This window comes from Lutjanus erythropterus, chromosome 16, assembly GCF_056507025.1.
Source record: "Lutjanus erythropterus isolate fLutEry1 chromosome 16, fLutEry1.hap2, whole genome shotgun sequence".
NCBI classification, from domain to species: Eukaryota; Metazoa; Chordata; class Actinopteri; order Lutjaniformes; family Lutjanidae; genus Lutjanus; species Lutjanus erythropterus.
Window position 1 is genome coordinate 19,280,166 of NC_139332.1, and position 27,849 is coordinate 19,308,014.

Here is a 27,849-nt window from a genome sequence, read left to right on the forward strand (position 1 = left end):
GCTAGTCTGTCCACAAGATCACCAAGGTCATCTCAGTTTGGTGAACTCAGTTTGAACTCAACTTAGTGGAACTGTGCTTTTTCACTTTTATGTTAATGGAACATCATTTGGGCCTAAACTGCAAAGTCTTTTCTTTTCTCTAACAATATTTTTAGTCACAAAAAACATGTTTTGTAGACTATAAGGTCACGCCATGATGCAAACTATAAGAAATACAGAACTTTGCGTACTAGCTGCTGCATTATTAACCATAGGAAATAAAATAAAATGTGCTACAAAGGATACAGTATTTGATTTATTATGTCATATTTTTATGAGCCGTGTATTTTAGTAGTTATTTTATCACTTCATTGTTGGTTGTCTGTCTTCATAATGTCTCTTGAAGGCTAGTTCTTTTTTTTTTCAGCTACCTCTTGATCTTAGTGAGACTCCCTGATTGAATAGAAGTTGCAGAAGACTTGTTATGTTCACATAATAATAATACTTAACTTTATTTTATTTTAATATATTTGAGTAAATTCCACCCTCCTGCCTTTTATATACTTTTTCAGCTACTAGGAGCTCCTACAATAAAAAAGAATGTGAAATGTATGAAAAATCAATAAAAGAAAAAGCAAATTATTAAGGATAACAGAATAATACCAACGATATAATGATTGATAAATAATCAATATACAAAATGGTCATTATTTCCTAATTTTATCTGAAACAAAATTCCACAACTCTCCCGTCTGGTCACACCGTAGATCCTTTTAATCTCGCTGTCGTTCGGTTCCACTGAAACAGCATCTAACAATAACTTTTTTCCACTGGTTAAGTGGGACACACTGTGGCCGTTGCTACATAAGTGCCAACATTTTTCTTTTCTGCAGCACACCATTTAAAACATAAATGTTTTTACTTTGAAGTTAAAGTCAATGCATCATCTTTAGTGAGGGACATTTTTCTGAAAAGGAACACTTGCTATTTGACAGGTAGTTTGTAGCTTGTTCCCTAAAAAGATCTGATCATGAGGGAACTCTCATGGCTTTCATTTTTCTTTGAAAAGAGGAATTTGCATCCTGGGTGCAATGTGAGAATTTTTACTATGAACTAGAAATGTATGTGGGAACATTTTTGGCAACTTAAAAAGATGTTGGACAGTTTTTTTTTCAATTGTGTGCTTCAACAGAACCAAAAAATTTGTCTCTCTCTTGTTTTGAACTCAGGTTAATGATGGAGATTATCTAATGGAGACTTTTTGCCTCTCCAGTGTCATGGTAGAGACAAAGTGTTTATACTAACATGAGAGCACCTTGAACGTAGGACACAATTTACTGGAATTTATGTTGTGTTTTATTCTGGAGGAGCTCCAGACTGAAGTGGCCATTACTTCTGTGAGACAGTAATTTTTATCCCAACAAGAGCTGCAGAGTCTCAGTAAAATACCAGTCATCTTACAGTACAGTATACTTTTCTAGTGTGCATTTTAACATGTATTTCCTAAAGGGATAGTTTGGATTTTTTGAAGTGGGGTTGTATGAGGTACTTATCCATAGTCAGTGTATTATCTGCAGTAGGTGGTGTTCGATATGCCCCCAATTTGGAGAAGCAGAGAGGAGACCTGTGGTCGGAGGCCAAGTGGTCTGCTGTCGACAGAGTCAGCAACAAACTATATTTGAAAAATATTTGAGCCATTTAAAAAAGAAATCAATATCATTATTGAATAAAAGCCATATCCAAAATATTTTTTGCCACTTAACCTTGTTGCCTTTTCTGATGGGAAAACACCATTATATAAACCAAATATTGCTCTCACCAAATCCACCAGACTTAGCAAAAACATATGATAATGGCTGATCTACCGTTACTGCCAGTTTCCCGTTGAACAAGGCTGGCTGACAGCAAGTTAAAGAATAGTAAATGTCCTTAATATACCTTATCGACCATTTTTAGGTGACTAAACTGTGTTTTGCTGCTGACCGTGTCCACAGCAGTATGTTACTCCTGCTGCTTCTCCAAACTGTGGATAAGTACATCATACAAAACCACTTTAAAAAATCCAAACTATCCCCTTAACTCTTGGCACATCTGCAGATGTTGTCTACTGTCCAGTTTATAATAGGGTTGCAAATTAAAAACTTTTTTTTGGTTTTTTTCTCTTTTTTCCCAATTTTAAGTTTATTTTCAGCAAATGGCTCCACCAGACAAAACAATACCAAATGAGGCACAGTTTCGGCCATTTCTAGACTATTGATCAATAATAGATTCATACATTTTTAATCTGCTAGATTCTGGACAGTGATTAATCGATTAATGATTAATCATTAATATCCCTAGTGCAGTGGACATGAAACCAAATACAGTGAATCTGTCTAAGGACAGAGGGTGTCGTATGCTGAACAGATTATAGAGCCTCTTGATTTGTAATACTGGGTCGTATAAATAAACTGACTTGACTTTAAGGTTCAGTGTTGAGTGTGGTGAAACTACTCTATATGATTACTGTCATTTCATATAAACTGTACATTGATTAACATAAAGCACATAAACATTGTTAGATTTCTCTGATTTTTGTGCCACTGCCCATATATGACCTGGCATGCTGTGCTTGTAATCTGTTATGGATCAACAAATCCTTTCTATTTGCAATTTTCTCTGTTGATTAATCACTCAGAGAGCGAACAAAGCATTTTTAATTAGTTTTATTCAGTCCATTAATGATTAATGAAACCCCACGTGTGTTCTTATTTCTGATGTGTGTATTTTGAGATGTGTTTACTGACCTGCGTGTAATTATGTGTTTCAGTTTCGTGCTGGTGTTCAGCTGCTTGGTGTTGTCTGTGTTCTCCACCATCCAAGAACACCAGAAGTTCGCCAACCAAGGCCTCTTCATCCTGGTAAATAACCCTTCACACACATACATGACTACTTCAGCATCTATTTTCATATGCTGGCATCTCACCTAGTGCGGCGTATCTGCATGTGCTTGCGTATGTGTTGATTTGTTTGCTGGCAGAGGCAGAGACAGCCTCGTAAGCAGGTGGGAAGATTCAGGTGTTGTTGACAGCGCAGGAAATCACAGACATGATCCACTAATCCTAATAGCTATCCCATAATCTCCCCTCTTCCTCTGAAAGGTAATGGACACTCGCTTTCTCCTTCTGAACCACCTGACTCCCCCCCTCTCTCTTCCCACCTTGCTCATCTTTACGTGTTATTTAATGGTCCAACTCTTGACTTTCACATTCCCTCCGTTCACTCTTTCGATCAATCACCCGGCCATTAGCAGGCAATCAGCCATTAGTGGACTTTACTTACACGAACATTTGCTCTAATGACAGATTGGTTCAGCGCACCTTAAACTGCCCGTGCAGTCTGGAAACCTGAAAGCAAGAAAGACAAAGAGATGGAGAAAAGACAGAGTGGTGTGTTAATAGGCTGTGACTGCTCTGTTATAACTTTAATCATTTTTAATCTTTTAAAAGAATCTTTTATAGGATAAAAAGTGAATGCATTTAACAGTTCTTGCTTTGTAATAAAGTTGATTAAACAGAGCATGTAAATCATCTCAAGAATATATGCATCATTTCACCAGTTTATTCTGACCATGTCAGCAGACATTAAGGGTGTCTCAGCTTCGGGTCCAAATTGAAAATTGATCGAAATGAGCTAAATCTGAAGTGGATCGAAATCAAAAGTAGGATCTGTAATCCTAACAGTATTTTTTTCCAAATCATTTCATTTATGAAATTGCAACTAGCGAATGTTTGACGTTTTTGCTTGAAATATGACTGAAAGGATTAATCGATCATCAACATAGTCAGCGACAAATTTTCTTTCAATCAACTTATCTTTGCAGCTCCACCTTGAAACTACTTTTATTTGACTTTAAAAGAAAAAACAAACACATACAGAAAAGTTCTTGGGTAGGTTTTGTTTTGCTCACTTGACTGGTGCATGCCACTGACTGAGTGTGTGTGTGTGTGTGTGTGTGTGTGTGTGTGTATGTGTGTGTGTGTGTGTGTGTGTGTGTGTGTGCGTGTGTGTGTGTGTGCGTGTGTGTGTGTGTGCGTGTGCTTTGCAGGAGTTTGTGATGATTGTGGTGTTTGGGTTGGAGTACTTCATCAGGATCTGGGCTGCTGGCTGTTGCTGCAGATACCGTGGATGGCAGGGACGGCTGAGATTTGCCAGGAAGCCGTTCTGTGTCATAGGTTAGTGTGTGTTTTTGTGTGTGTGTGAACAATACACAAACCCACGTCAGAGTCCTGTGTGTGTGTTCACGCTAAAAATCCAGAAGTCAGATCTTGTCTTCTCATAATGACTCTCTGAACGTCATCTCTGCAGACTTTATAGTATTTGTGGCATCGTTGGCGGTGATAGCAGCGGGGACGCAGGGCAACATCTTCGCTACGTCAGCCCTGCGCAGCATGCGCTTCCTGCAGATCTTGCGTATGGTTCGTATGGACCGACGAGGAGGCACCTGGAAACTACTGGGCTCAGTGGTTTATGCTCACAGCAAGGTGGGAATGCTAAATATAGTCATGCTATACTACAGAAACACACTTTCTCTGGTTTGTTTATAGACACTGTTAGTTGTGCAGACATTGAAAATTTAAGGTACTTTAATTCATGGTAGCCACATACAGCATTGTGGATTATTTTGCAATGAGAAAGGAGGCTGAGGGCTGGTTAATAAAAGGCTGCCAATGGTGGTCATGATAGTTACTAATGGGGTAAATAACTGAATAAATGTCTGTGTTGAGGAATATGCAAAGGGTCTACTGATGACTATCTGTTACCTGCCCTCAAACACCAAATGCTCCTTTAGCTGCTCATTTTTGGCAATTAGTTGTTAGTTTTTGTGCTGACCCAAACACCTGACACCCACCGGTCGGCTGCACAACAGTTTGCTGGTGGTGATGATGATGAATTGATGCATCAGCTGTCTAAAGCTGAGCCGTGCAGCCAAGTCAGAGTGAAAGCCAAATGTGATGATGATGGGAATTTATCCAATAATGATGATAGTGATACGGTAATGACAGCAGGGATTATGACAGTGAAGATGCTGTTGCTGCTGCTGACAGGTGTGATTGATACCGTACCTCTCTGTCTCTCTCTCAGGAGTTGATTACAGCCTGGTACATAGGCTTCCTGGTGCTGATCTTCGCCTCCTTCCTCGTCTACCTGGCAGAAAAAGACATCAACACAGACTTCAACACCTATGCAGACTCCCTCTGGTGGGGGACTGTGAGTACCACATCTCTGTGGCTGAAGGAATAAGATTTTACTTAAGTCATCAATATTGTCTTATAAACAAGAAGAGACAGATAAGAAACAAGACGGCATTAGGCAATACAAACATAAGAGGGCATCTAATAATTATAAGACATTTGGGAATAGTACAAACAAACATTAATAATAATAATGCTCATAATGATTCTTTCTTTCTTTTTCAGTTTTGAGGTATAGAGTTTCCATTCAGAGGAACTGCCAGGCATCAACAGATGTTTGAGACTTGACTCACAGACGTTACTGTCGTTGTGTGTACTTTAGTCATTAAAATAGCTAACTGCTAATATTGTTTTCTGAGCAGCAATGACACCAGAAAATACCTCTGTAAGGTGAAGTAACTTTTTAGTTATCTACCATAGGAGAAATTGTTTTGGATTAAGGGAATTGCAGCACCAAAACCAAACATCTAGTGTGATATAAAACAACCAAGCAAACTAGAGAAAGCAATTTCTAAAGAAATAGTGGTGTACATGCTGGGTAGCTGAAACTAAACAGCACCTCTGGCTTTAAAATTAGAATAATACCAGTAATATATAAAATATGTGTATTATTTTAAGTGTTGTTAAATAACTGATGCCAAACTGAATGTCTGATTCAATGTACTTGCAAACATTCATTGCCAGTAACATGATTCATAAAACTGATGATGTCTACACAACCAAAACATGGCAAAACATTCCTGTAGACTTAAAATGATGCAAAGGACATGTAAATCACTTTTAGTTTTATAAGAAATATTTTCTAGGGTGTAATGTTTGTTCTGTGAATAACTTTTGCTCGTGTGCCAAGTTTTAAGAATTAAACAAATGGCTTGCTTGTGTTTGGAAGTAAACACAAAGACAAATACAGTGTGTCGGCCCGATAACTGTTCGCATTTTGTTATCATGTTGTGTGTGTGAGATCATCTTTTTTTTCACCCACTCAGATTACTCTAACCACTATTGGCTACGGTGATAAGACCCCCCGTACCTGGCAGGGACGGCTCCTAGCTGCCGGCTTCGCTCTTCTGGGAGTCTCCTTCTTTGCCCTGCCTGCTGTGAGTCTCCTAAATATATTCACACATGTAAACTATATTTGCTCACAACCCTGTTACTTACATTTTTAAAAGGAAGATTGAGACATATCTTTTAGTCTGTTTTTTTTATTTAAGTTGGCTCGTCATTTGTTGCCTTAGTTTTTAAGACCTAATCATTGGTTTTAATACTATTTATCCCTTTGTTTTTACTTTTTGTCCGTGCTATTTTAATCTTGCTCTGTGTAGCACTTGTGGCTGCATGTTTGTATGAAAGGTGATATATAATTAAAGTTGATTTATCATAACTTTGTTTTGATCCTCAGGGAATCCTGGGGTCAGGTTTTGCCTTGAAGGTGCAAGAGCAGCACCGGCAGAAGCACTTTGAGAAGAGGAGGATGCCTGCTGCCAACCTGATACAGGTAACAGCCACAGTTTCTAATATTATGTTTTTATAAAGTCGCAATTGAGGTGCAGTTTGGTTAACTTTCACTTTGTGTTTCTGTGTTGTGCATTAGGCTGCATGGCGTCTCTACTCCACAGATGCCAAACACTCTTACCTAACAGCTACATGGTACTTCTATGACAGCATGTTGCCTTCGTTCAGGTAGGTTCTCCATCTGTCTCCATGTTCAGCTCTGAGTGGATTCAAATGTCAGAAATATGTGGTCGTCTCTGGTTCTTTGTTTGAAGTGTTGTAATAAAGGCAGACAGAGATCTGAGAGAACTGTGTACAATAATTAGTGATTCGTTGTTTTATTCCTGCTCATACATTCATATTATTGTGAAGAAAAAAAAAGACATTACATACTGCAAATGCAACCTTTTGTCAACCAAGAATCATTTTTAGTTAAATTTGTACAGTGGTGGTTTTAAATAAGAAGAATTGGTGTTTCCTCTCAATTTAAAAATTTCTTCTGCCACCACTATTCAATTACATTTTCATTACTTTAGTTCTACGCAGTGGTTTCTTATATTTTGCATATGTATTAATTTGACTAATTTTATTTGCTTAAAAGGAGGGGAACATGAGAAACACAAATAGAAACATCTCTTTTACATTAAAGAAATAGTTGGGATTATTTGATGTGTGGTTGTATGAGGTACTCATTGAGTCTATACAATAGGTTGGCACGCAGTAGTGTACAGTGCTTTTGAAATATTTTCACCCCTTCACTTCACTGCCATTATGTAAAACAAATATCGCTCTCTCCTCAACAACCAGACTCCTTGGACGAAATCAGTAATTTTACCTTACAGAACAGAAAAGAACTGCTCATCTACTGCTGCCTTGATCTGTTAGTTTATTTGTGTTATTATGGGACTTTAGTGAACCTGAACTAACTTTTTCAAACACCAAAGTCACACAATCAAACTAACAGCCTGCGGCAGTGATAGAGGAGGACAAGGTAATGCGGTGAAAATATTCTAACTAAGGCTAACACGTAAACTTATTTTGATCATTTTAAGTGGACGTGTTTTTTAAGTGGCTAAAATCCATTTAGTTGCTGACCCTGTCCACAGCAGTGCTGCTACACCTCTTTGCTTCTGGGGGTGTGTGGATCACCACCTACTGTAGCTACTGACATCCTATTGATAAGTACCTCAGACATCCCCACTTCAAATTATCTGAACTATTCCTTTACCATAAGTGAAAACTTTGCAATATCTTAAATACAATCATTACAATCATTATCTTATTTCTCTTAAGTATCCCTCTTCTTTTGAGCGTTTGGACCATTGGTTTGGCCTTTTTGTGAGTTTTTCATACTTTGTTGTTTTTTGGTTCATTTGTCATGTGTTTTTTTTTTGTTTTTGTGTTTATTTTTGCACGTGGGGTGTCAGAGAACTGACGCTACTGTTCAGTCACCTCCAGCGACAGCGTAACACCAAGAAGCTTCTCCACAACTCCTACCACACGCTGCTGTCTGGGCTGCGGCCCTACAGCTCCCCCTACCTGTCGGGGGACAGGTACGCACCCCGCCACACAGCCTCACAGTACATCCAAACAGATGGCCAAAAGTCTACCTACACTCATGCTCTCTCGCACACACAATCAAAACAGTACAACACATCAACATCAACAGGTATACAAAGAAAATTAAGCTGCCCGGAGCTTTCTGCATGGATGTGTTGTGTGTTTCTAACGATGTTTCACTAACGCTGTTCTGAGACCACTGTGTTACAGGCCCCCCTGCTTCTCCGCATCTTTGTCTGCTTAGCTCATACTCTTGCCATCTCCACCGCCTCCCGCTGTTCACTCACCGGTTGCCTCTTCCTGTGTCCCTCTTTCTTTCCCTTTATTTCCATCGTATCTTTTTCTCCATGCCGTCCACCCTCCATCCTTCATCTGTTCTCAGGAAGGCAGAAGTTCCATGCAGGTTTGTTCTTCAAGTCAAGAGCTGTGCTTGTTGATTTAAGCGTATCCAAGCAAGTAGTTAGAGCAGGTTTGCTAGGTTAATGAAGGGACTAAGAGACTTATGCATGAATTAGATGAAAGTTTTGCTGGTAGAAATGTCTTCGATTTGAGGTGCTGCTGTTACCTTATGATGTCTAATGGGCTCTCTTGATGTATATACTCAGATGAAACCTACTACCTTTGCATGATCCTTCAAAAACACCTCCTCACTTCTCTCTCTCTGTGTCTCCATAATCCAAAACTGCCTCTCAGAAGTATATTTTCCACAGGGATGTGCCAATTTGATACTCATTATTTGTCTGAAAATAAAATCACAACTCAAAATCACTGGATCGGATATAGGGGTTAAAAAAAAGTATAATCTGATACGGTCCATACTAAGTTAACTACAGATTGAGCAATATGCCATAAAGATAGATATATCTCATTTAACAGAGATAAGCAGCATGTTTCACAAGAAAAGTGGCTAGAACGAGAGTGAGACCTGTCAAAATTTGCTAAAAGTTCTGTATGTAAAAGTTAAAATAAAAAGAAGCAGCAGTATCCCATAAATAAGTCATATTGTGGGCTGTGTATTTCTTCTTTAATGGGAATAAAATATTTGTTTCACAGTTTGAGTTGTATAAACACCTTAGTTGTTTAAGACACGGAAAAAAGATGGTATCAGATTGGTATCGGTATCAACAAATACTTATGCCTTTAGGTAAGGCAAGATCAGGAAAGGAAAGGGCAGTTTGGAGTATTGAGATGTCACACCTCACCCTCTCTCCCTGGTTCCTCCTCTGCTACATTTTATCCTCACAGGTTCACCATGTACCCAGGTTGTGTCCCAGGACTTCTCGTCCTCCTTCACCCTCCTCCCCACCTTCTTCCACTCCTCTCTTCCCCTCACCCTCTCTCCCTCTGCCTTGTGTGTCTCCCCAGTCAACTCCTTTCTAAAAAACGGGGTCTCTTCCGGATTCACGCTGGCCGCAAGCAGAGGTATCCACGGCTACAAGCCTGTGCACGGGGCACGCTAAAACCAAATCAAATAACAGCACTCCTACTGCTCCTTTTAACTTACACAACCTGCTCACTTTGCCTGAAATACTCAAATATTTGTGGACCGGCACAGCAGTTTGCTCAGTGTTTTTTTCTGTTAAGACATCGAAACATTCAGAATTTATGTTGAATAATTCATTAAATAATTAGCTACATTAAAATTGCCAACCATATCCTGGACATACCGATTAAATACTTTTAACAGGCACTGTACTCTGGTCCACAAATGCTTGAGTGCATCCTTTCCTGTAAAGAGATGCTGTGCCCTTCTTTCCTCAAAGAATGTTTTTCCAGCTTGGTCTTGTGTGCTGGAGAAACTAAAGCTGAGTTTGCTTGGTTTGGCTTGAAAGTCATGATAAACCATGTGTTGAAAACACAAGTCCTGGATGGTTTATGACTGTGACGACATGACAAAAAGATATGCTTCTTTTAAGCATCATCAAATGCTTCATGAAACATCTCTGATGAAATGAGAAAATAGAACATTTGCTGAAAAATAAACCGGAACTATCCCTAAACTAACCCTTCCTAACTCCCGCCCCTTTTGCTCAGTGCTCCAATAACAGTTGAGTAAGCTTGGTACCAGGTCGACATTATGACTGAACTTCCTCCTTTCCTGTTTACTGTAGGCAACATTTTTTCCCCTGGATGGCAAAGGCATAACTGCCTCTGATTGGCTTACCCTGATATTCTTACCCTAATCCTATCCAATCACAATCACACTCCTCATGTCTAAACCTAACCAACCCAAATGACCCAAACCAATTAAGGTGTATACACACACACACACACACACACACACACACACACACACACACACACACACACACACACACACACACACACACACACACATCTTAAGTTAGCAAAAGGTGCAATTTGCTAGGTAATGATTAATATGGATTATAAGGATTAGATTACAGGAGACACTAATAATTTTTAAGATTTTGAATAACTGGCCAAACTACATTTTGTGGGGCTCAAATATAAACCTATATAAAAACAATAAAGAAAAGGCAATTTTACACAGCTTAATACAAACGGATATGACACTTGTGTTACCTGCTTTTCTGTGATGTGGTGTTTCCTGAAGACATTGTTATGGAATAAAAATGAAATAGACTTCTTGGCTGGTTGAGGAGACTGGCAGCCCGTTTTGAGTTTTCATAGTCCATCTTTTGTGTTTCTGATTCTTCAATAAGTATTATGTTAGCAGTGTGAGTAGGCTTGGTAAGCTCATTCTCCAGTAGCTTTGACATAACGGTGGATAGCCGGCCACAAGTATTGTTGGCTGTTTTCATCGAATGTTGAACTAAATGGTGCAAAGAAATCTGAACTGTAATGTTGTGTTGGTGAAGACAGTTTTGGTGAAGGCTTGCAGTATGTGGATAAAACTTGGTATTTGCAGGGGCCCACCTTCGTAGAATATTTGGTGGCAACAGAGTAAGTTTTGTGGCCACGGGTCTTAGGGCCATGGTTCATGTCAAAGCCTGGATTACCTAGCAAGTTTTCTTTTCAGCATAGTCTATCCTAGCACACGGCGTATACAAACACTTTTAACTGGAGAGGAGAAACTGAGGTTCTGCTGGGTACCAAGCTTGCTCAACTGTTATCGGAGAACAGAGCAAAAAGGGCCAGGACTTAGAAAGAGTCAAATGGAGCTGAAGTCAGAGGAATTGCCCCACTCTTGACTTGCTTTATGTTTTCAATTCAGTTGTTTGCCTCATTTATAGTGCCTTCTTGGAGAGAAGGTTTAAATGATTCAGCATGCTTTTCCTATGGCAGATTAGTAATATTACCTTCCTTTTTGTGCTGTATTTTTAAAAGGTTTTTAAGTGATCAATGTTACTTTCTGCATGCCATGTTCTTGACATGATTTGGAGAGATTCAGTGAAGCTCATGGTCCTGAATGCATCCAAATCATTGGACTGCATGCAAAGGTCTTTCACTCTGTCTTTCCCCTTTTCCCCCAGTTTACCTGATGCATTTCAGCCTGCTTGTATGAAATGCTGTTTTCCACTAACATCCCTTAACTATTTAAATTTTAATTTAAATGGCCGGCCATAACACACGTCACGCACAACAAAGAGTATATCATCGTAAAAATGTGGGGGTGAACGACTGGGCAGGAATTGCTCTGTGGTGCATGAGGTTTGCATTGCCTTATGGATCCGTGACGGTGTGCAACATTTAAGTGGCTGCAGAGGAGGAGTGGTCTCAGGAGCATGCCATAACGGCAGCGTTAGCAGTCAATGGCTGCCAAATAGCTTTCTTGTAAATAGATGACCTCACATGTTATGGTGAGTGGTATAGAGAGTACTTAATGAGACACCTCTTTGTACGTCTATGCTTTGAAGGCGATATTTTGATGCTTATTCACTCTGTTGAACGGATTAAGGAAGCGTGTCTTTATTCTGATGGTGGGTGGAACATTTTCCGCCATCCCAGCACTCCTGCAAGTCTTGAATCAGGTTTCAGTGTGATTTTGCTGAATCAGGTGCTATGATAGGCACATTAAATGAGCAAATCCTCAGGGCAGAATCAGTTTTTAGCGATATCGAGTGGTCCCTCTGGTCAAACTGCCTCCGTGATATGTCAGCTAGTCTGTCTTTCGCTGAGATGAAATGTAAATGTCTGTTTGTGTCCCTGTTTTGTCTGTTTGTTGATGACTGTTATAAAAGTCAGAGGCCATATTTTTGTGTTAATTCACTAACAAACTCTTTTCTAACAAGCTCAGGCTGCTGCTTCCCTAAACTCCCAGGATACAACAGCTTAGTTTCCCCGTTAAGGTCAAAGGCATGGACATTGTGATCATTGAGAAAAAACCCCAGTGCCTGTCATGATCTGAAATGAATACCTTCAGTTGTTTGACTGTTTTATCCTCACTGTCAGCAGTAAAATGGGCTTCCGGGATCGTATCAGGATGAACAATTCCCGATCGTCCCAAACCATTCGGAACAAGGCGTCACCGCTGCCCCCGGGCTCCAGCGTCCGCCGCTCTCCCAGCCAGGAGAACGTCCCCGAGGCCACCAGCCCAGGGAAGGTCCAGAAGAGCTGGAGCTTTAATGACCGCACACGCTTCCGCACCTCCCTCCGCCTCAAACCACGTCCACCTGCTGATGGTAGGCAACAAACACATGTTCAAACACACTCACAAGGATAATTTCTGCGTAATAACATCTGTCCCTGTGTCTGGGCTTAGTGGAAGGGGTCGGGGAGGACAGTGTGGAGGACAAACCATATTGTGACGTGGCCATGGAGGAGGTGATCCCAGCAGTGAAGACACTCATACGGGCTGTCAGGTGAGTCCTGCCATCAGCAGTGGGTTTGTTAAAACAACAGCAGGGATGGGCATAGGATTTTATTGATAATCATACTGATACTTCTGATCAATTCCAATACAGTAAAGTATGTAGCAGTGCTCTTATTGATACTACTGACCATAATTTGGTGCAAAACGTAGAAAAAAAACATGACACGAAAAGATGTGAAAAGATTTTATTATTACTTTTTTTTGTGGAAATATCTTACATTTTTCTTTAGTTATTGCTTTTTTCTGCAATCTACATTTCATCAAATTTTGTCAAGTGAAGCCACGCTTTTGAACATTTTGCCTTGTCAGCTGTTTAAAAAATGCTACATAAATACTGATTGCAGCATTGTTTGTCTGGGAGCTTATTGATATTTTGGTACTGACCAGTTAGGAACCAGTACAGGTTCTCGACGTCAGCATCAGCGTTAATAACAGGAACAATAGACTCCTAGAACAGGATAAAAAGAAGAGAGACAAATCTACAGGAAGACAGAGCTGCTGAGCTGCTGAGCTGCTGGCCGTGTTGCCAAACAACACATGAACTTTCTGGCTCTTCAGGCTATTTAATATCCTTCGACAGTAGAATCTACTGCAAAGAAAGTAGTTCCTACATGAAACCGCTCTCAACAAAGTCTGTGGGTTATCTTGAGGTACCAGGTCATGATTCTTGGAGAGAGACATAGCTGTCTCTGATTTTTCAAATATATTTTTGGGTGCTTTGAGCATCACAAACTGAGAGCCATCTAGTTCCATTATATCTGTGAGAAGGCTGACATGGCTATGGCCTCCAAATCTCAGCAGCTCACATAAAAACAATCAAAATGAATAAATAGCACAGGTATGTGGAAAAATATGGATTTTTGATTTTAGGATGAACTGTCCCTTTAAAGAATTGATAGCAATATTACCTATACTATTACAGTAATGGACAGTGCTACTAAGCTAGAGCATGTTTATAAGAAATTTAGTGCTGAAAACTTCAGGGTGTTCCTGGCATATTTTTGGATATAACATACTTAAGCCAAGTTCTGGAAATGGCTCAATTAGGTTGAGTTAAATACAGATCATTGCATCTTCACAACTCAAAATGTGCTCCAACAAATTGTAAGGCACAATTTAAGGGTTCAGCTGTATTCAGAACTTTAGCAAAGGACTTTTTGGACAGTATCTCAGGGTATTACTGACTCGGCTCCTTAAGGTGCAAGCTGGTGCAGCTGTTCCCCTGGTCACTGATAGAATAAGGTCACTTTGGTCGGATGAACAACATATGCATGTGTATCCAGACCGTGGGCTCTTCTTACAGCGTGCATTAATGGGTGAACAACTTGCTGCTCGTCCGTTTAGGCACTGGCGTGTGCAGATTCAGCTGACGGAGGAGAAATGTCCACTTAGGAGAGGAAACTGAGCCCTACTGCAGGCAGGGTTAGTTCCCCTGTGTGACCTTGTCGCTCAGCTCATTCAGTCCGGTCATGTGTAAGGTAGCGTGATAGGGTGGCCTTTAGTACACACACACAGACGCACACACACACACACACACACACACACAGTCCAGCTGGAGGATCACAGTACATAATGACCGTACAGAGACAAATGATATTGTTCAGTTTAGACAAGGACAACTGTGATAACAATTGATTAAAAACATGTCAGGTCTTCCTGTAATTCATTGGCTATAAGCTTTAATGTATTGTTACTGTAGTATATGAGTAGTGGATGTCCTTACACGGTTTGTGCTTAGACACTTTGAATGAATTATTTGAATTGAATTACGGCCCTCTTCATTAAGAGTCATGCAGGAAAACAAAAACAATGCACTAGTTGCACTTATGATCCATGGAAAGTGTGTATGAAGAAATGCTATGTTGGCAAGTGTATACCACGATTATAATACTTAATAATTCATCATGATGTGTACAATGCAAAAATACACAACTTTCTGTTTTAGATGCGCAAATTTCCCATAGGGTTTCCAACAATATCTTGAATGCAACCTCCTCCTGACACATGCATATATACACACACACACACACACACACACACACACACACATTTGTAGAGTAACTGCGTAAAGGTTTTCACTGATGGTGGCAGAAAAAAACTACAACTGTTAGCAAACATCTGGTGTTGGGGCTGCACTGGTCTCCAGAGAGGTTTGATGAGAGCGGATTATAGCGACTCTGTTCCTGGTCCCTGATGTCAGAGCTGTTTCCCTCACAGCATTTCTCATGGTACTGTGATGTGGTTTGTGTGAAGCTCTTGAGTGAAGTGGGTGTGTGCCTGGAAGTAAACGGTGTGTCTGTGGGCATCCTGGTGGCCCAGCTGTTAAGATGTATAACGTATAATCACATCATCATCTGCTCGGTTCCATGCAGGGATCTTTGTTGCATGTTGTATCCCCTTCTCGCTGCTCGTGTATCTACAACATCAGTGTCTAATAAAGACAAATACCAAAGAAAATCTGTAAAAGGTAGATGTAATCTGGGCAAAGTTAGCAATGCTGAAATTTAACTGAGCACTCTAGCAGTCCATAAATGTTTTGGGAGCATCAGTTGCAGTCAGCACTGGTATCCTTGATAAAGCTGTTTTTTTTCCCCAAATTGTGTATTTTTTCATCCTGTATGATTCACTTAGACCCCCTATTTCCAAACTGGAGCACATATACCCTCAGCTAGTATGTGAAGTAATGTAGAGGGTAAGTGGGATAAAAAAAAAAGTGTTTCAAAGTACAGGCACAGACTGTGTGGAAAATGATTTAAGACTCAGACTCTCAAATTCAGCCAAACTTTGCAAAGTTATGTGTGTCCTCTCAAACACATCTTTCTCCTTAACTATTTCACAGTTTCATATTTTATGTATATTGGCTCTCTCTCTCTATATATAGGTGTAGATGGAGCTTATTAACATTAGCTGGACATTGAACATACAGACGGTTACAAGACTGTAAAAAGTTTGGGAAACACTGAATGTTTAGTCTGTTTCTCATTTATTTATTTGTTATTTGCTGGTTATCATAGGTCTGATTTAACTTTTATGTTCATCCCTGCTGTTATGGACTAGTCGAGTCCAGGGGTTATACTTAGAAGTATCTAACGCTCGCCCTAAACTGGAGTGTGTTGAAGAGGGAAAACTGGCGGGTTAGCTTACCGATTAGCAGGCCTTGGTCCAGGCCTCACCAGCGCTGGTCTCTGTTCCCCTGAGTGGCGAGCTCTGCCTTGTTTCTTCATTTCAAGTTAGACTGGTTTTGGATGGATCCTGAAGAATTAAAGATTTGGTTTTCGCAACAAAAGTACAGTAGATGGTGTAGCTGCAGCGTGTCCTTAGCGGAGCCCTACGAAAGCTGGAGTCTCTGTTGCCGTCTCGGTACTCAGTCATTCAGCACACTCCATGCACACCTGCACTCATCCCATAATTAACTACTCCAACGGATGCGCACGCACCTCACAGTGACGTCATTTCTACAGGACACGGTGTAACCGCACCTGTCCAAAATGTTTGGGGAAAAGGAAAAGAAAAAATAGAGGAACTGTAACACTCCTATCACTCTTAATACTGCTTTTGTCTGAGCATTCATTCTTTTGCATACTGTTTGAACTTAATATGCTTAAAATTTGTTACATTCTCAGTTGTTATGCTCTCGAAGCAGTATTTTCTTAAATTCTGCTGTGTGTAGATATTGTGTTATAATCTTTACTATGACTACGATCATAATTAGAGCTGGGTATCATTTAAAAAAATATGATACCAGTAACAATACCAGTATCCTCAAAGTGATATTGGTACTTCATTTGCTGCTTTTTTTCCTTTATTCAACAGCCATCATGTGATTTGAAGCAATCATGATGTAATCCTTCCTCATTTTATGTATTTATTGTTATCAGAAAACATAGGTGCGTAGTCATATTTTCAAACAATTTGGTGGCATCTTGGCGCACTGAACTGCCAGCTACGTCAAATACACCACACTCGACATCACCACACCACAGACTGTATGGGTTTTAGTTCCTGTGGTGAATCCAGATGTCATATGACTGGATAAGTTTTTATACTACTTGATACTACTTAAAGGTAACAAGTATTAATACCCAGCCCAAATCATGTAACATAAATAAGAACATGGTCCTCGTCAGTAAAACATCTCAGCTGTCTGAACCTGGTGCTATGTTCTAAACTGAACGTTTCTTTTTTGTTGGTATACAGCAGTTAGATATTTTCCGGTCCTGGGATACAGCATGATATATTATTGTTTGATATCGTTATGCCACTGATAGCGTATCATATGACCTCACCTCAGGTTTGCACTTGACTCAGCAGATAGCTCTGACCTCAGCTGCTCTGTGCTGCAGACAATAAAGAGACGGAGTTCCTGTAGAGAGTGCAGGTGTGTAAACAGCAGGTGCTTCACACACACACACACACACACACACACACACAAACACACACGCAGCGTCTTAGCGAGGTTCATGATTGATGTCTGTGAAACAGAATTTTGCAGCAGGCCTTAGTGCTGAGGCTTCAGTTTAGAAAGATGCATGTGGTTTATCAGTGCCTGGTTGCCTGAATAAATGTGTACAGTGTTCTGTTTGTGTGCGTAGGGAGAGAGGCAAAGAAGAAGCAAGGAGGAAGATGGGAGAACAAGGCCTGATATCGTTCTGTGCTCTCTCTACTGTGACTCTCCTCATGAACAAATCCAATACTGCATAAAACACAAAATTTCTGCACATTTGCAGTCCTGGATGACGCTCCTGCTTTATTAAATAAATAGTTCGGACATGCTTACTATTTATAACCATTTCATCTTTGGTCACCGTCATCAGTTTTTGTAGTGTTTCAGCTGTAATATTTTTAAACTCAAAAATGTTTACGTAGTATATTCCTCTGTAAGAATGACTGAATACACACACCGGCACTTGTATGTTACATTTTGTTCACTTAGCAGGTCGGCAGTCTAATCTAGCGAAGAATCAGACTTGCCCCTGCAGTGCCTCACCCTAGTTGGCCCACGTAGGATTCGTGTCAGCATAACAGTCATCTTTAAGTCACAGATAAAACCTTGGCATTGGAGAATATCAGGGATCCACCTTTGCTGAATTGCAAAAATATTTGGACTAGCTATGCAAGCATTTCAGGGCACAGATGACACCTCCTGTCCCCCCAGTCATCTCTGCGTTTTTACGTCTCAACTTGCTAACATTAGCAAGGAGTAATATCTTCCAGTGAGCCTTGCCAACTGTGCTTTACACTCAGAAATAAAGGTGCTATCTAGAACCATAAATGTTTCTACTGAGAATTTATGTTCCAAGGGATTCATTTAGAACCCACCTGGGGATGCTACTGAGAACCCTTTTATATTCCAATGATCCTACTTCTGGGTCTCTTTCAAGAACCTTTTTATATCCCAAGTGTTTTATCTAGAGTCCACCCCGGAGGTTCTACTGAGAATCCTTTTATGTTTGTATGTTTTATTACGCTTGATGAAAGAGTTCTTCAAGGATTTCAACAATCTTTATAAGAACTCTTTCTTCCCAAAAGGGTTTTGTGGTTTAAAAGGGTTCTTCATGGAATTCTTAGTCTTACAAAGAATCGTTAATGAACGCTTTCTTCAAAAATCTTCAGAGGTCAATAGTTCTGGGTAGAACCTTAACCCTTCAAGAAGAACCCTTTTTGAGCCCTTATGTCTAAGAGTGCACACTGCCAGTGACTGTTGCACCGGAGCTGGAAGTTTTCCACAGTCAAACCTGACCGTATATTATTAAAGCCATTTCATCGACCGAGAAAGAGAGTCAGCATTCTGGAGAAACCCTTGGAGGATCCAAATCAAAAGCCCCCGCCCCCAGTTCTCCCAACCTTTTCTTTTACCCACACCTGAGACCCACCCTGGCAAAAAAATCTGCATCTACCTGCAAAATAAGAAAAGACCGCCTGCAAAAATACCCCAAATGCAGGAGTCATCAAGAACCAGAGAGCTGCTGCAGGAGGGGGATGAGTGCACTGACGGCTGCTACGCCGCCAGCTGTAGACCACCACTCCTCCTCCTCCTCTTCTCCTTCCCCTCACACCTTCTCTTCTTCTTTGTTGCAGCGCCGGTCTCTACACAAAACTGTGTACTGTAAATGCAAACGCTGCAGACCTCAACAAAGGTTACACTGGTTATTTCAGAAACTGACCCCTCTCTCAGAGTTCAGATTTCACTTGCTCCTGCTTAGCACATGTGTGTGTAGTTGTGTTACTGTGTACATAGTTGCATGTGTAGGTGCATTTGTAGTTTTGCGTGTGTATGACGTTTTCTGAAAACAGCTGAGTGTTTCTGATCTCCTGTTTCTCAGACCTTTGATGTGATTTCTTTTCTTCGTCCTGTCAAGTGAAGTGGGAGTATTATAGTGGACTTAGTCGTCTGGTTGTGCGAGATAGGATTCCCTCGTAAAAAAAAAAAAAAAACCTTCCTTGCTCCCACTCCCTCCATCTCACACAGCTTGACTTGTAGCGCAATCCATCACAGGACGAGATGACAGCTTGGGTGTGTATATTTTGTCTCGCTTACACTTGGTGTTTCCAGGCCTTCTTGCGGAGCCAGCATCTCTGAGCTGCCTATCGCATAAGTGATAAGAATGGAATTGAATGACCCACCCAACACACACACACACACAAACACACACACTTAAACTTTCTTCCGCTCCCTTCCCATTATCTCTTGCACATCCTCCACTCCCTCTAGCACGATGTCCGACCAGGCCGACTCTGGCAGAGGATGTTGTCAGTGATGGTGCAGGAGTGCTGGGTCGACATTCCTCAGTGTGGTTCCCCGACATCGGGACGTGGGTGGTGATGATGAGCTGAGTGCACTGGGAGTGGGAGCAGCTGTGGTACAGGCATTATGTGACATGACCCCACACAAATTGTGGCAGAAACTCCTTCAACTGTTCTAGTGTCATAAATTTGTCTTTTATAACATATCAAAAGTCTTAAGAAATCCAAGTGGAGGAAAGTGTTGAAAAATTACTGAAATTGGTAATGGCACAATTTCCCATTTGCGCCCATGGAAAAAATGGTTGCGCTTTATTTTACTCTATATTTTTATAAGTAAGTAAAAGAAAAAAGGCCCAAGATAATATGATAATACCCATTATACTAGTTAATAATATGGCGATGAGGGGCAAGATTAGACGTTGCCATCAGAGGGGCAAGCAGGCCAAAAAAAAAAAAACAAATACTTGTCGACTTATCAACACGACGGATGATATATACTTACATATTATCTCGCTAAGTAACAAACTCACCTCCCGACCACCTCATCCTGTCACTGCCTGAATCCACCGTGTCTTCAACTTCCCTGGAGTCAGAGTGCGTAATGTTAAATCCCCTCAGGTACTTTATTCTCATTCAAATCAGCCTCCACTGATCTCAGAGACTGTATCACATAAGACTGCTAACTGAGAAAAATTGCAAATGGCAGCTACAGCACAGTTAGCAGCAGTGCCCCAGAAAGAAAGGTCTGTGTTGCAAAAATCCCAATTTGAGGTGTGTGTTTTTTTCACCTGCAACTAACAAATAAATGAAAGTATGGTCAACTATGAATATTGGTTTAGTTGACTATTAGAGGGCAGCCCGAGATCATATTTAGGTGATTTTAAAAACCTTCCCTTAATAGGATTCCTTAGGACTTTTTTTCTGCATTGATGTTGCAGTTGGTGTGAGGCTGATCCACACTTTTGGGTAAAATGCCTCGAGCACCGTGTCTCACCAGTGGCACCAACATGGCTGCGATTCTGAGAAAAGAGCAGAAACAGGGGCAAGCTCTGGTAGAGGTGTGTGTGTGTATGTGTGTGTGTGTGTGTGTTTGTGCTAATTGCTGAAACAGCACTTACTGATAAGCAAATGTCTCTGGAAGATGTTGTCATCATCACAATATATCCACATGGTTTAGTCGAGGGGTGACTGCTCTCTTTATGGCGCTGTGTGTGAATGATAAGGTCACTCTGACTGTAATTAATCTTGTTATTTTCAGGGTCTCCTGCGTCGTTTGTCCTGCTCATGCATTTTTCCAAAGGTTTACTGTACATCCGTATACGTGGATGTGCTGTGTGAGGCTCTTTAAAGGTTCTCACAGGGCTGATAACAGCGTTTGTGTGTTTGTGTAGGATCTTAAAGTTCCTTGTGGCCAAGAGGAAGTTTAAGGAGACGCTGCGTCCATATGATGTGAAGGACGTCATAGAGCAGTACTCTGCTGGACACCTGGATATGCTGGGCCGCATCAAGAGCCTGCAGATGCGGTAGGTTTCACACAAATAACCACGACTGCTCTCCTGCTTGAAAGCTGCATTGATTAAAAAAAATCTCTAACTCTGTGTCTGTTGTAAGATTTTCTATTTCAAAATATTAATTAAGTTTACCTGAGTCAGAGGTTAAAAGTTTGACTTTTTGGGAAATATGAAAATGGGGAAATGGGACTACCTGGCAATCATATCCAGCCTGGCAGATCACCCCATGTAAAATTACAACTTGTTGTTTTTACACTTCATTTTGCACCAAACAAACCAGCAAACAATGTTTAGAATTTTTAATTTGTAAATGCAAATTAATTAGTGAGTTTTTTAAAGTGAGGTGCTGGCTGGTGGATTGTGTTACCTTTGGACAGAACCAGGCTACTTGTTTTCTACTGTTTTCAGTTTTTGTGCTATGCTAAGCTAACATTCTCCTCAGCATAGATGGATTACTGTACAGGCCTACTGGACAGACACCCAGGGGCTCAAGGTTTCAGGAGGCGCCGGGGCCAGAGTGTCTATTTGACTGCCACAAAGAAACATAAAACTACCACAAGGAGAAAAAAACAACTTTGAGGGGGCAAAAAAACTACCGCAAAGTGACGCAAAACAACTACAAAGAGAAACTGTCTCTTTCAGTGTGGTTGTTCTCTTATAAAGGAGGGGTGGGGAGCCTGTTGTCTCATAATCCGTCCATGCTCCTGGGTGTAGCTCATGTTTATGATACAGACACATCCTTTAAGTTAATGTCAACAACTTCAGCAACCGAGGTTGTCTACATCTTCATCACATATGTTTTCGTTTAACCAGGGTGGACCAGATTATTGGGCGAGGAGCCGTTCAGCCCGATAAAAAGGCACGCCCCGAAAAGGGAGAGAAGACGCCGCCAGAACTGGACCCCCTGGATGAGTTAAGCATGATGGGACGTGTAGTTAAGGTGGAGAAACAGGTAACATAGCGTCATAGCATTTGTGGAGCTGTGTTCTCTGTATAAACATGTGAATCAGGTGCAAAATCTCAATGGACTGCTTTCATTCATTCTGGTAGATCTAAAAAAAGTTGCTGTAAAAAGTCCAGGAAGTGCAATCAACTGAAAGCAGGGAATTATGTAATTTCCCTGTTCTGCTAGCTCTGTGGTTTCTCTTTCAGCAGTCTTTCTTTTCTCTGCTCCCAAGAGGATTTGGCAGCAAATGGCTAAGGCTCATGAAATATGTTGTTTTAAAAAGATAACAAATGTTACTGTGTACCCATGTCATCATTTAGTTATGATTTGTTTGATAGGGACAGATGCAATATACATAGACAAACATAAAACAGTTATCTGATGCAGGTATCACAGTGTTTATAGTGGATGCTAATTTGCAACACATGTCCCTAGAGGGGCATTTATGGAAATAAGAGATTGAAACTAATGTGACCATTAAATTTAACATTTAAATTTAGCTTAGAACATGGACAGAAGACTCCAGAAATACATTTCATCTCATTAGACAGACCGATGGAACAGAGAGCCAAAGAAGCTTGACACATTCCAGTCTGTGTGTATGTGTGTGTTTGTGTTTGTTTAGGTCCAGTCTATAGAGAACAAGCTGGACCTCCTGCTCAACTTCTACTCCCAGTGCCTAAAGAAAGGCTCATCCAACTTCACTCTGTCCACCCTGCTGGACCCCGACCTGACGTCTGACTACCACAGCCCCACGGACCAAAGAGACCTCTTCCCCTCCGCGAACACGCTCAACATCTCCATGTCTGAGAGCGGCAACTTGGAATGACAGTGAGCTGAGCAGTCCTGGGGCTGTTCGAACACAGACACAAACCCTTTACAGTACGTCTTCCTGCGGCTGAGTCCGACCTTAATGTCTTTTCTTCATGTAATTTCATTGATCTGTCTGGGATGATTTTTTTTTTTACCCCCTCCATCTCAAATCTGCACTCCTCACCTCTTTTCTCCTGACGTGAATGTGCTCCCAGAGGCCACCAGAGGGCTCCACCTGACAAGGAGTCTCAGCCAAAGCTGCTCACCGCACACGCCTCTGAACCCATGAGATGAGGACAGAGATGAAGAAAGGACACATGAACTACGACTTGACTACTGAACCACTTTCACCCACTCACCTCATCCTATATATCTATGCCTACTTTAAAGCTTCAAACTGTAGATAATGAGACTTTAAGCTTTGAGTTTTTGTAAATCTTTGAGACTAGTAATCATCGTCATTTCTTGTTTTCTTGGCTGCTTGAATCACCTGACTGAGAGTTTGCTGACTCAGTTGACACGGACAAGTGCCATGCCAGTCATTTGTTCAGTACGTTTGGATGGCATTACAGTTCTTGAGACTGTGATGAATGTAATGGGTCCCACAGCACCAGATGAACGGATAAAAGCACTAATGGAGCCGTCGACACAGAGATAATCTGCTCCCTCGGTCAGACCTGGGCTGACAGCCACCTCGCCAAAGCACCACACCTCTGCGGTACACCTTCTCGCCCAAATAAGGGAGTTTTAAACGTGTAAATCCTGCTTTAATTGCCCAAACAGAGCTGGGAGAATGTGTCGGAGTGACTGATGTGTACTGTACATTGTTTGCTTTCATCTTTATTCCCTCTCTCAGATGTTATGTCTCCAACAAGCCCACTTGCAAAAAAAAAAAAAAGAAAACCCCAAGATATTATTCCCTGTTTGGCTGGCATTCAAGTGAGGAATGTTCCTACTATGTAGAATTTAAAGGGATAGTTTGGATTATTTGAAGCAGGGATGTATGAGATATTTATCAACAGCCAGTGTATCACTTTAAGTATATGCTGGCTGGTACGTCCCCAGTTCAGATAAGCAAAGAGGAGTGTAGGAATCTAAGTACTGCACTGCTATGGACAGGGTCAGCAGCAAAAGATATTTTAGCCACTTTGAGTCCAGTCTGTCAGACAGCCTTTTGTGACACGTATTAGCCAAATATCTGTCTCTCCAAACCAGCCAGTCTCCATAAGTGGAATCAGTCATTTTACCTTGCAGCAACACAGGAGTTGCTTGTTTGTTTATGTTATTGTGTGACTTTGTTTTTTTTAAAAGGATCAGATTCACCAAAGTCACACAATAGCAGAAACGCACTAAATGAGTGATGCAGAAGAAGACTAGAAAGTCACCTGTTCTATGAGGTAAAATAGCAGAGAGAGCTATATTTGGCTTCCTGTCTAAAAAAAGACTGCCTGAAGGTGGTGAAAATACATTTTGTTACTAACTCTGTCCACGGGAGTTCATTCCTTAGCTTCAACACTTGTTCTCCTCTGCTCTCCTGACTTGAGGCGTGCCAACTGCCGGCTACTGTAGGTAACACACAGACAACAATCCCACTTCAGATGATCCAAATTATTCTTCTAGTAGAGCCCAGCTGTTTCAGAGATTCCTTGGATATTTCAGTGACCTGACTTTATGTTTTTAAGATGCCCTTTAAACTTCTGTCTTGCAGCCCGCCCCTCCAGACATGCATGACCTGTAGATAAAACCTCACTGATATTCTGTCAGATTTTAGACATTTATGTCACGTTTTCTGCACTGCTCCTCATCGGTCACCTCTAGCCTCAGGTCAGGCAGTCAGTAATACTTCACAGCCTTTCTTATAGGAGGACAGTTCTCACTCTTACAGTCATCAGATGCTATGTGCTCCTGCAGTCAGAGGACGTGGAGACGATGCAGAGACTTTTTTTTGGCCAGTTTTAAACAACCTGTAAGGCGTCCAGGTCTAACGCATGAATTCCAGGCCATTATCCTCATGAATGCACGTGTCTTAGGAAATGGCTCCAGCCTTACAGCATTAATACAAATGGACAGTGTGCACCTGTTGGTGTTAAACTGATTTTAATCGCCAGTCCACTTTACTCTCTGCTGTCTTTTCTGGTTCTTTCTTGGACATGTTTGATGCACAGTAAATGCTCTGTGCTCGTGGACAAAACTGGAGAATGCACACACATACAAACACACACACACACACACACACACACACACACACACACACACACACACACACACACACACACACACAATGAAAGCAATTCCTTTACTTAAATACTTTGGCACTTGATGAACATAACACGTTTTTGTCTTGTACAATTTTGATTTTCTTTACTGTAATAATGTTCATGCACTCGATTTTTTTGGGTAACATAATTATGATAATACATTTTTATGTTTTTTTTTTATTTTGATTTTGTTTGTTTAAGTGAATGTAGGATTTAAGTTAATGTATTTAATTCAGTTAGATATGATTTTTAAATAAATGTAGCATTTTTTTGTAAAGTTGAATCATGGATGACACAACTGTAACAACACAGACACAGACACACACACACACACACACACACACACACACACACACACACACACACACACAGCCAATCAGGTTCACACTCGCAGAGCTCATATGTATATTTTTTTAGTGTCATCAGATAATTGCTGCCAGCTTCAATAAGAAAACATTCACCACACTCTATTTGGCCAGTGAAAACAGTTCGTCTGTCCCTGCAAGTGATTCATTTATTTGGTCCAGTCAAGCCAGTTGACTCAGGTGCTCCACTTTTCCATTCAAGACAAGCCTAGACTTCAAACAGTGAATGTACTTCATTGCTCATTCTATTTATGATCTATAGTCAGCAAAAATATAAACACAGCACTTGCTTTTGATCCGAATTTTCATGAGTGAAAAGACTTCTTCAGCGCGCACAAATGGTTTATTAAAATTTGTTAAAAATGTTAGTGAGCACTTCTCCTTTGCGATGCTGATTAGACATCATTATTATGACACAGGAGTGCTTTGTACTGGTCACAATAAAAGGTCACTTTTAGTTTGTGTTGTAAAAGGTTATTTATAAGCCACTGAACAATGGCCAGTTCACAAAAATGAGAGCAGCTCATTCAGGTACTTTCAGGTACTGCTGTGTTCATATCACACCCAACTCTACCAACCAAACCAAACAACACCCACTCTAGTTTACTGGCTGTAAATACAAATTACGAGGTCTTTGCCACTTTAAACGCATAAAATAAGAAAGCTGTATTGCTTTTTAGCTATCAGGAGTCCAAAGACTTTGTTTTTCTGTTTTGGTAATCTGCCTTTACTCTAAACTCATGTCTTTTATTCTACATGAACACATTTTAGAGTTGCCTTTTATTCTGACCAGTCCAGTGCACACCTTTAAAATAATCATGCTTAGCATAAGTGCTCACTAACATGGATTTCAACAAATGTGTGAACATTTGAGAGAAATAAGCCTTTTGTGTGCACAAAAAAAGTCATATCTTTCACTTCAACTAATGAAAAATGGGAGCAAAAACAAATGTGTTTGCGTTTCTGTTTTTTTTTGTGTGTGTGTATTTATGATCTGATGCTTTTACTGCCATAGGGAATAAATGGCACTTTGGAGCTTATTCTTAGCATCATACAATTGTTGCATTATTTTAATAGAGCAACGCTGATTTGACTGAACACTTCATTGTCACCTGGAATGTTGAGCTTCATGAAATTGTATGTTGAGACCACAGTATTGCATGTTGTTGTTATTGGTGGCCCCTGTGTTATTAGAAGAAAAAAAAAAACCCTAGGATGTCTCCTGTAAAGTCTTGAGTCAAGACGTGAAAGGAAATGACCTGTGCCTTCTATGTCCTCGTTCTGTTAATGATATGGTTCTGTCTCAACCTTTAATATCGATGCTGCTTTGAAGACAACAGTGTTTCACATGAAGATAGCCATGCTCACCTTGATCTAACTAAAGAAATCAAATTGTTCTGAACATGTAATTTTAGGATTTAGGGTGCTGCAACCTTTGATATTTTCTGAGAATATTATTACTGTATGTTTAGCATATCACTGTAACTCTATCAGGACCTCGTCGCACCCACACCCTTACTGTATTTTACCACCAGAGGCTGGAGGCATGGGCATTCGTATCATCACAGGAAACTCTGCAGGCATGTGTCCTTTCATAAGCATGTCACATAGAAAAAATATGGCTTCCACACAACTACCTCTGAGGCCACTAGGGGGCGCTAGTCTAGAAAACCCGAGTTATGAGAAACAGTAACTGATTGTCTAACTGACTGAATGCTATGCATGACTCAATCTGCACGTTCTCTTTTCTCTTTTTCTCTCCGTTCTTCTTCTTCTTCTTCACGTCACGACGCCCTGCAGTACCATCCATCGTTCACTGACTTGCTGCCATTTGACATTCCAGCTCGTTGCCCTTTAACTGCTCTCTCTTAGGTATTGGAACTAAAGTGAAACACAAACTGATCGAAGCAATAAGCAAAACGCTACGCCAACGAAGTCTTCCAATTCCAATTGATGTAGCTACTGGTTGATGAAATATGGCGCTTATTTTGTTTTCTAATATAGTGCACACCTCTATTTGATCTTTTAAAGAGATACAAAAATGTGTATCTGCTGAGGATAAAATTAGCTCACTTGACTAACTTATTAATTTATTTGTTTCAATAAAGCTCTTTGGACTGTTGACTTTGGTCTCTTTTTTTTGTCTCAATCAT

General features: G+C 40.6%; 1 protein-coding gene across 3 annotated transcripts in view; it reads left to right on the top strand.

The window, feature by feature from the left end:
* kcnq4 (potassium voltage-gated channel, KQT-like subfamily, member 4) overlaps positions 1–23,976 on the top strand; it is a 61,270-nt gene extending 37,294 nt beyond the window's left edge. The window contains exons 2-15 of one of the 3 annotated variants that reach the window (XR_014772028.1): positions 2,789–2,879; positions 4,067–4,193; positions 4,327–4,502; positions 5,104–5,229; positions 6,200–6,310; positions 6,613–6,708; positions 6,805–6,893; positions 8,132–8,257; positions 12,639–12,868; positions 12,949–13,048; positions 21,195–21,326; positions 22,128–22,266; positions 22,886–23,142; positions 23,289–23,976. Coding sequence is in view for 2 of the 3 variants with exons in the window: in XM_084738774.1 (XP_084594900.1) it covers positions 2,789–2,879; positions 4,067–4,193; positions 4,327–4,502; positions 5,104–5,229; positions 6,200–6,310; positions 6,613–6,708; positions 6,805–6,893; positions 8,132–8,257; positions 12,639–12,868; positions 12,949–13,048; positions 21,195–21,326; positions 22,128–22,266; positions 22,886–23,089 (1,747 nt within the window). In the remaining variant the exon portion in view is untranslated. Of the gene's footprint in view, positions 1–2,788; positions 2,880–4,066; positions 4,194–4,326; positions 4,503–5,103; positions 5,230–6,199; positions 6,311–6,612; positions 6,709–6,804; positions 6,894–8,131; positions 8,258–12,638; positions 12,869–12,948; positions 13,049–21,194; positions 21,327–22,127; positions 22,267–22,885 lie in introns of all 3 variants that reach the window. The other 2 variants (XM_084738774.1, XM_084738775.1) reach the window with 2 other exon arrangements.
* Positions 23,977–27,849: the final 3,873 nt, after the last annotated feature.